Source organism: Brachyhypopomus gauderio, chromosome 4 (assembly GCF_052324685.1).
Source record: "Brachyhypopomus gauderio isolate BG-103 chromosome 4, BGAUD_0.2, whole genome shotgun sequence".
Taxonomy (NCBI): domain Eukaryota; kingdom Metazoa; phylum Chordata; class Actinopteri; order Gymnotiformes; family Hypopomidae; genus Brachyhypopomus; species Brachyhypopomus gauderio.
This window is the reverse complement of record NC_135214.1, coordinates 21,342,201-21,352,446: the sequence shown is the minus strand read 5'-3', so window position 1 is coordinate 21,352,446 and position 10,246 is coordinate 21,342,201. Positions and strand designations below refer to the sequence as shown.

Here is a 10,246-nt window from a genome sequence, read left to right as displayed (position 1 = left end):
CATCTACAGTATTCTCTGGCCTTCTTTACTCTACAGTATTCTCTGGCCTTCTTTACTCTTAAAGATTCCTGATACTGCACTCGTAGTAAATACACTTGGAATATTTCAGTATTGTGTGCCATGTGCTTAATGTTTGGTAAGGGATGACAAAAAATATTGTATTAGTAATAAATATGAATATTTGTTAACTAATTTTGGTATTAAAATGTTGGTAGTTTCCATTAAAACAGCCCCATCTCCATTTCCCACTATGTCTGATGAATAATTACCATTATGTTTTAATGAATTAAGTGAATCTTTAACGTCATGTATTTGTTATTTCTCCCTTCATGTTGTACAGATCAGTTTAGAGGAGGATCTAAACCTCCACAGAGATGTTCACTACAGTTCTCACACGATGCTTATTTTTAGTACAGCTTTATTAATATATTTTCATAAACAATTTCAGACGTATCAAAAATGTAGTAAAAACATTAGACTGAATTATTTCAATTGCTCCATGTGGTCATTTTTTTTGTACTATTATCTACCTAAATCTCCTTCAGCACTCTGGTCTTCCCAAAGCGTTCATAGTACAAGGGCTAACACGCATTCTGCTTAGGTCAGATTCAGTAAAATATTGCATTTCTGGTTTCAGAACATAACCATATCTATTGGAAATGTATTTTTATATATAAAATCCTTTCTTTCTTCTACTCTAATACTGTAGTTTTACTGATCCCACATATGAAGCAGGCACACATTATATACAAACACGCAATGCAATGTCACATTACAACAAAGAAGAGGAAACACTCTGAGTAAACACAGCAGTCAGAAGCAACGCAACACGCTTTCACTGGATGCACCGAGAGGAACCGAGTCCTTTTTGTCTAAATAATAATACTGATATGATAGCAAGTGATTCCAAGAATTACAATAGGCAGTCTGTTTACAGAGAGTGGTGGCAACTCACGCCTCTTACACTGATGCTAGTGTCACAGAAGTCGTCAGCGTCAGCAAAACATTTGGCTAAATTATAACCAGCAGCATGCCGGAGGTTGGTTATCTACTAATAAGTGATGGGGTTACATTTGTGTTTACATTTTAAGTCTTTACTGTAGTAAATTGCGTTTAGAGAAGTGATATAGTCAAACCTGGGGTTTGTGGTCATAAGGTGTCACTTTGATTAGCCGCTGAATTTGCCGTCTGATTTATACAGTGGGCACCAGAGACACTTAAGCACATCAAAATGGCTTGATCAAATTTAATGACAAGGTTCTGATCTGAAATGCACACTGTATAAAGGTTAAAGAAATTCTATATTAGGCTTAAAGATTCATTTGCACTAACAGACGTCTCTATCTGACTTTAAGGCTGCCAGTCATCAAATAGATATAGTCAGCAATATTCTTTTGTTTCACACAGCGTAGAAACAATACTCCATACAAATGTTGCTTCCAGGCAAGTAAAAAAATCCATTATTTAAAAAAAAAAAAAAAAAAGGTCAGAAACACGGATAACACGAACACCAGAAGTATTTTGGTGGTGCCATCTCTCTGCTCAGTAGTACGTAGACTTACAATCTAAAATGACCCTTGGTGGCAGTAGCTGTTTTAGTGCTTTTGAGTCCGTTAGTCTGAGCTGTAGTTTAAAAGCCCCAGTTCCTGCTCCATAATAAATGGTCCAGACATTTTCGACGAGTCAGAGATTTAAGCAAGTAAGTCTGATTGAGGGCGCTTCAGTAAAAGTATTGTCGATTTTGGATTGGTACTATATAGTGTTTTGTAGATTGGAGCATTGTCACAATAATCCAGTTTGCCTTGAAATCAAGAGCTTCATCCACACAGACAATCCAATCATTTGATATAATCCGTATTCACACCTTTTATTTCCACTCGAAATGTCTAGTGAGGTCCACGCGTCCTTGTTTGCGAGGGGTCCCGACCTGCATTATGGGGGCACGTAGGGGGGAGGGCACCTGTAGGCCGTCATGTTCTTGGGTCGGGAACCTCGGCCTTCTGTGGGAATAGTGAAGGGGGGGGGAGGCTGGTACGGGGGGGCGTTGGGGTCGTCGTCGCTGAGGGAGATGTATTCCTCCAAGATCTGGTGGTTGAGCAGGGCCCCCTCCCCACAGGCAGAGCTGGAGTACTGAGGGGGGGGCAGAGGGGGCTTTTCCTCACGCAGGATCAGTGGCATGCTGGCGGAGGGGGGCGATTTAGCGTCGTCTAACTCGTCTGCGAAAATGATAGGAACACCTTTTTTGATGAAGGTAGCCTGTTCCTCCGTGGTCAGCTTTCCGCGCCGCTTCTTCCGGTAGCAGATCATGGCGATGAAGCCCGCCGTGAGCAGGAGAGCAGCTACCACCACCGCGGGGATCACCGTGTGCAGGTACACGTCGTCACCGCTACGCCTGCCAGAGCCAGACGATGACGTGGCCGAGGACGGCACTGGAACGGAGACCTCCCCCGGTGACATGGGGACGAGGATCTCCCCCGGTGGCACAAACGAGAACCTTTGGCATTTGTTGGCCCCACGAACACTGATGTTGATGGGTTTGAACTCTGGCTCCATAGCGCTGTAGAAAATGGAAGTGGGATGACCCTGACCGTCTGAAATCCTACGACACATTGCTTGTATCTGCTCTCGTGGGCAAGGGTTCTTAGGCAAGCTGCTATTTGACCACTCCACCAGGATGGAACCTCTGGAGATGTTTCGTAAAGTGACAGAGCTGCTGTTCCGATCTCCCAGTGCGGACGCAAGTTTCTTGCTTAATAAGATTCTTTTGTGGATATCACTGGTCAGTGTTTGGGGCTCCCCCTGAAATCGAGCAGTAAACACAACTGGTGACAGGTCGTCAACTGGCCAGCGGTTAACATGTACCTCAAAGGCGTCTGTGGTGCTTGAATCTTCCTTATCTGTGGCGATCATGAAGAACTCGTGGCGGCCAGCGTGGCCTTGGTCAGGGAGGCCATACAGCAGCTGACTGGTACTATTAAACTGAATCCAGGAGCCCTCGTCCACCGCTTGGTTTTGACTCTGACGCAGAGACAGCCGCAACTTCTCCGTGCTTCCGTCTTCCTGATCAAAGAACGTGTCAGCTGGAATCTTCACCTCAAAGTATGTTCCTACCCACACGTTAACTTCATCAATAGGGTTATGCAGCTGAGGTTTCTGGTTGATCAAAATGTTGGTGCGCCTAGAAGGCTTAACTGTGGTTTTGGGTTCCCTGGGTATGGGTGTGGTCTTCTGCTTCTTGGTCTTTTTTGTGGTGGAGGTCTTGGGCCGGCGAGTAGTTGGTGGAGTGGCCGAGACAGTTGGTTCCACATACCCAGGATGGGTCAGTGTTGGCTGCAGTGAGAGTGTGCTGGTGCTGCCCAGCACGCGAGTGGGCAGAGGGTGGCCCAACACGGGCGTGTAAGCCACCTGGTCCCGGATCCGGATGGTTGGTCTAACTGGTAATGGCAAAGGTCCACGGGCAGGGTTTACCAGAAGATCAGTAGTGGGAGCGATGAAAGGAGACGTGGGGCTGGGCACGATGCGCTCTGCAGGCTCGGGATAAGTGTTGGGGGGGAGTTGGGACGGCACTGGCGTGGGAGTGTTGTGGATCTGTCTTCTAATTCGCTTGACCACTTGTGGTTTCTTATTGACAATGTACCAACCGACCACAGGAAAGCCCAGCAGGGCGGACATGGCCCCGTCCTTGGCTGGTATCTGGACTCCGCTAATGTCCGGTAGATTGTTCTGGTCGAGGGCACAGCCCAGTTTCCATGACAGAAGCGCTCCGTTCTCCACCACCTTCTTGGCATTGCCCGGTCCAGCCATGAAGGCGGTCATGTCAAAAAGACGGTTGTTAATAACAGGCATGACTCGCATCAGCTCCGGAGGAACGCTGGCAAAGTGACTCATCTTCTGTAGCAGTGCTAGTCTCTCTCTCGAGTTCATTTTTGTGAGGTCAGCATCCAAGATTATAGTTAGCACGGTGACTGACTGGCCACTAGAACACACGCACACTGTTGTTGCATTAAACTCTGTCTGCAGGGCCAGTAGTGCTGGGTCTGTGTCCTGTTGGTCCTCTGGAATTACTGTGATTGTAAAGACCTCCGGTTGGTGTGTGTGAGTGCATGTGCTACTCAGTTTGGATCCACTGAGAAGCAGGTGACTGTGTATACTGCCATCACGACTTTGCAATCCCGCTGGAGACAAGCTGAATCGGTACAGACCTTTATCGCCCTCTAGTGGCAGACCCTGCAGAAAACAGACCTCATGGTCCCAATAAAGCCAAGCAGGGATAGTTGATCTGCCGTCCTCAGAGATCTGTGAAGAGTAGAAAAAGGGGCAAAAGATGAATATAAAACCTTTAGTGCCCTTTCACCATTCTTCAGTCATGGCAGTATTATCAGGGCATGTTTACTTTATTTAGGCATAGTTGAGTTTCTCTATATTACATTTGAATATCATTACATATCTTAAAAGGCTGAAATTATACACATATTTTGCATGTGTATAAAGTTGAGTCACTTATGTCCACTGCTGGTGAGGTAGCCCTGTTGCACGGAGAATACCAAGCACTTCAGATCAGGACCGGGTGATATGAACTTAAATCAATATCATGATTAAATTAACATTTTACCTCTTTTACGGTTAATGAAAGATTTCGGTTTTTTTTTTGCTGTGTATTTTTCCTCACAGTTGGCAAGCTGGAATATTTTCATATTGTTGTGATTATAAAATGTCCAAAAGGTTGACTGGATGGGGCGGATTCACGGACTACACGTGCAGTAAAATTTACTTATATTAACGATGACGTTCTGACCATTGGTTTCAATGTATTTTCGATTAATTGCCCAGCCCAACTTCATATGTTGGTGCACATGGTCACAGTGCAGTACTGTCAGGTTCTTGAGGAGAACAACATGACCATTATCTCCAACCACAGAGTCAACCTCATACACTTGGTCTTTTCACTCTAATGAATAATATTTGTCAAATACAGTTGTGATCAAATTTATTCAACCCCCAATGCTGCGAAGGGTTTTATGGAATTCAGTGCACATTTGTAATTGTGTTCATAATGAAATCTTACAAGGACTTGTTAAAGAACTAAATGCAACTAAGATAGCATCTATTTTTTTTGTCATAAAGTATTAAATGGCCTTTTTGTGATTTCTTCATTGACACAATTATTCAACCCCTTTACGACTACCACTCCTAAGAACAGAGGTTCATTCCAGTGTTTTCCATCAGGTATTGAAAACATCTGTGGATGTCAACGAGCAGCAATCAAGCATGATAAGCACCAATTAGGCAGATTTAAAAGGACTGTGATACTCAGCTCCTTCTAGACATCTACTGGTGTGTTTCCAAGCATGGTGAAGGCAAGAGAATGGTCCCAGAAGACAAGAGAAGAGGTTATTGCTCTTCACAAGAATGGCAATGGATATAAAAAGATTGCGAAGTTGTTAAATATTCCAAGAGACACTATCGGAAGTATCATTCGCAAGTTCAAGTTAAAGGGCACAGTGGAAACGTTACCTGGTCGTGGCAGAAAGAAGATCCTGACCGCGACTGCTGTGCGCTACCTGAAGCGCAATGTGGAGAAAAATCCCCGCGTGACTGCTAAGGAACTGAAAAAAGACCTGTCAGATGTGGGCACTGAAGTTTCAGCTCAGACAATAAGGCGCGCACTGCATAACGAAGACCTCCATGCCAGAACGCCCAGACGCACCCCCTTGCTGACTCCAAAGAACAAGAAAAGTCGACTGCAGTATGCCAAAAGCCATGTGGACAAGCCACAAAGGTTTTGGAACAGTGTACTGTGGTCAGATGAAACTAAATTAGAACTGTTTGGGACAATGGACCAGCACTATGTTTGGAGAAGGAAGAACCAGGCTTATGAACAAAAGAACACCTTGCCTACTGTGAAGCATGGCGGGGGGTCAATTATGCTTTGGGGCTGTTTTGCTTCTAATGGTACAGGAAAGCTTCAACGTGTGCAGGGTACCATGAATTCCCTTCAGTACCAGGAGATCTTGGAGGAAAATGTGATGGAGTCAGTCACAAACCTGCGGCTTGGGAGACGTTGGACCTTCCAACAGGACAATGATCCGAAGCACACATCCAAGTCCACTAGAGCATGGTTGAACATGAAAGGCTGGAACATTCTAGAGTGGCCATCGCAATCACCAGACTTAAATCCAATTGAGAACCTCTGGTGGGACCTAAAGAAGGCAGTTGCAGTGCGCAAGCCTAAGAATGTGACTGAACTGGAGGCTTTTGCCCATGAAGAATGGGCTAAGATACCCATAGGTCGCTGCAAGACACTTGTGTCAAGCTATGCTTCACGCTTGAAAGCTGTCATAACTGGAAAAGGATGTTGTACTAAGTACTAAAAAATAAATTGTCACTAGGGGGTTGAATAAAACTGATAATGATGTGAGCACAGTAAAGACATTTGTGGTTATTCCATCATAAATATTATGTTATGTTTGTCTAATTTATAAGTGCCTCTTTGATATAATTGTAAATAAGATGACTGAAATGATCAAAATCAATGTCAAACTGGCCAAAACACTTTATTTCAGTGGGGGTTGAATAAATTTGATCACAACTGTATCGCAAGCAAATTATTATCCATCTCACTTCAAGAGATCACTACCCTTTTAATATATTGCAAAGCACATCTCAAATTATATATATATATATATATATATATATATATATATATATATATATATATATATATATATATAGCAATATAATTTCCAATATGATATTTGGAACAAAAATCCTCAGCTAAAGTCTTACGAAACAAATGAATCCCAAATCCAGTTTGGGAATGAACAAAGGAGTTGGAAAAGTAGTTTGTAAAGTGTAATGTAAAATTTTGCGTCTAAATTGGGGGGTTGGCAATGTGGCAAAAACATTTAAAGACATTATCACAGCACACGATGTATACTAAGATTAATACATTTTTCTTAGATGAATTTAGTGTTAACTTTGGAGTAAGTGTCACTGGTGTTTACAACAAAGACAAACCAAGCACTAACATATTTAAAGCACACAGCATACAACAATAATGAGCACATCATGGTCCACAGTGGTCTATGGGAATTGTAAGAACCCCAGAATGGTTGCCTGACTGGCCAAACACTGAAAATGCAAAAGAGAACTCAAGGTACTCTCATGATGAACTCAAGGTACTCTCATGATGGCTGCTGGATCCACTCATGGCTCTAGACATGAATGACTACAGGACCCACAAAGTAGGTCTCGAGTTAAGGAGCTCCATATTGGCACTCTGCTTTTAGAAACTTACCAAGTCATGGCAGTCTGATGACACCATTGGGACCCTCATCCGGAACATCTGACCTACCACTGCTACGGAGTCTGAAGATCCAGAAGACGTTGCCACTCTAGCCCTGTGGGACATCTGAACGTCTGTGAGCAGGGCGGAGTGCATGGAGGCCTCCAGTTCTAGGATGATCGGCTCCGATGCCAACGTCATGGCACACAGCAGTAAGAGCCCCCACATACTTGAATGCAGGTTTTGCATTATGCACCCTTGGTGACTCATGGTGTGGTCAGGGCCAGGCTAAAGGAAGACTCCTTCTCCCTGCCACCAACTCAGCTGTCTCTCAGGTCTTCCGTCTTCCCTCTGTCATCCATGTAGTCCCCACAGTTTGAGGAGTAGCTGGTGTGGCACAGCCATGAAGTCCTACAGAGGGGGAAAGCAAACTTATTTAGCAGATAGTGGTCACCACAGAATACCTCTGAGGTCTTCTGTGGAGCCACAATACAGTTAAGCAGCAAAACGTCATTTTTTCTGTCACAGAAAAACATATAGCTGTATTTTCTGAGGTTTTCTAGAATTAAAGTTTCGGGTGTCTTTAGAGTATTTTATATATATATATTTCTAACATCCTAGCTAAAGCAAAGCAAGTCTGCTCACAGTCAGAGAAACATGACATATGAGCACTCACACTTTCCTTTTAGCAATTTAAAAGTGAACAGCATAAGGCAGATTGCCCCTTCACATATGCATATGCTAAATCTTTAATGTATATGCATCACTGAAGATGTGCGATCGGTATGATGATATTTTCAAAAGGCATCACTGCATATCATTTATCATATGTAATATGATATCATTTAACATGTAATATGTCACCTGCAAAAGATTTAGACTTCAGTATTTTCCAATATCTTTTTTCTTCCACATTGCTCATGAAAATATCAAAGGATTCCTGTGTAGTCAAGTAGTGATTTTATAGTTTTGGGGTTTTGGGTTTAATTTATTATAGCACTGGTTAAAGCAATGCATAGACATTACCAGTACAATGGTCATTTGTTATTTCCAGCTACAGAACACGTGTTATATCCTCTTAACTACCCGGAAGAAAAATAATGACATATTATTAGTAGGCCTATTTGTATATAAATAATTGAATGTATGTCAAACATTCTCCTTCAAATTCATTTGAAGAGAGATTTGTTATGGGTATATATATTTTTCCGTTTTCAGCTTCGTTTTTGTCAAAGTTTACATACACACAGGCAAACATTTAACAAATAAATACAAACAAAAATAAAACAAAACTTCTGTTGCTTCACTACTTTACCACTCAGACCAATTCAGCATGGTACAAACAAGCGACTTCCACATCATCCTGCATATTACAGGCAGCAGAAAGCACAGAAATCCAAGTGCATTGAACTGACACAGAACTAGAGCAGTAAAGGTCCGTGTAATCCTCACATCCACATGGACGTGTGTGGTTCTCATGGTTCTGTTCTGGAGAACTGGGCCGCTACAGGCCCACAGCAGCGCTCCAATCCGCCCTTACAGTGTGGGAATAAACAGAACCAGTAACACTGCAGTCTCATCGGTGCATATGGACAGACCCACATCACGGGTGTGTGTGCATCACCAGTATCACCAGTATCACCAGTTCACAAACCATCAAACCACAACGAAAAAAAAATCACATCGAAATGCACCTGCTCCAATGGGTGAAAACCCAAAAATTCAGTTCACTGAATAAAATACAACTCAACCCGATTATCAAAGACCAAAACGTGTTTACACTTACATCATATTATTTCCGTTTCTGTCCCCTTCTTTAATAGTCCGTTTTCATCCTAAGGACGAAGACTGTGAACGTCTATTGATGTCAGCCTGGTGTGAAGGATGCGGCAGTCCCGAGCAATCGATCTCCGAGCGGATTACAGGATCGCTTGGATTAGGTCCGTTTGAGAAAATGGTGCCTAGGATTTAGGAATGATGGCAGTGAAACTGATAGACACAGCAAAAGAGCAGCTTCCTCACCGTTTACAACTATGATATTTAATGGGAATGTCTTAGATACTTAAGATTATAACACATTGAAGAAATAAACAAGCTTCCCTACATATTCGGGACACGAATACAATATCGTTGTTGTAAATGTTTGGGGGGGGGTGTTGTCCTCTGATCTAGTTGGCATGTAAACTAATGTGTAGTTTTGTCTTCTTGAAATATAGCACATTTTACTAAATCCACATACATATCCAGATTCTGAAATGTGCATAAATAATCAAGTCGTCCATGAAGATTGACAATTGACTGCTTCTCAAAGCTTATTTATTAACACTGAATTGTACTGCAGCTTGTCAAATATTTGAATATAACATATAGGCTATGTTTTGTAGAGATTTAGGAGTAGCCTTGACCAATATAAGATAATATAGAGAACCAAATATTAATATTTTTTATTAATGTAACATAAACACCCACCTTACCTTCTGATAGTCTTTTATTTAACAATCAACCCCAAGGAGAGTGTTAATTAATATACTGTATTGCAGAACCAGGTCTATTACATACGCAGGCATTTTTTATGCTATTAGTTTGGTAGCATTGACCACTTTAATCTTCTTTCACCTTTGTATCCTTTAAGTAGGGTTTTATTCAGTAGTGGGGTCAAATCAACTAACCACAAACATTTCTTGCTCTGCAGTTTTATATGCGCTTAAAGCTTCCCTTGAGCCTAAGCTTGCAACTACAGGTTATCTGAGCCTAAAGGACAGAGACAAAACAGCTTTTTATATGCATTCACAGGAACACTTCACAAATAAATAATGACATTAAAGTCATGGAGTTTATGTCTGGAGCACACGTCACAGATTAAATTTTCCCGTTTAAAATAATGACCGCTAGGGGGCAAACTGTACACTGTATTCCGTGTCTGATAAATGTCTGATAAAACATTGTGGCAGTGACGCATTC

The 10,246-nt window shown here is 42.3% G+C and overlaps 1 protein-coding gene across 1 annotated transcript; it reads right to left on the bottom strand.

Moving 5' to 3' along the window:
• Positions 1-401: 401 nt before the first annotated feature.
• LOC143512548 (dystroglycan 1-like) lies at positions 402-9,290 on the bottom strand. Its single transcript, XM_077003007.1, has 3 exons — positions 9,072-9,290; positions 7,298-7,696; positions 402-4,296 (listed from the first exon to the last, which is right to left on the bottom strand). The coding sequence occupies exons 2-3, from the start codon at positions 7,553-7,555 to the stop codon at positions 1,933-1,935; spliced, it is 2,622 nt and encodes an 873-aa protein (XP_076859122.1). The 5' UTR covers positions 7,556-7,696; positions 9,072-9,290; the 3' UTR covers positions 402-1,932.
• Positions 9,291-10,246: the final 956 nt, after the last annotated feature.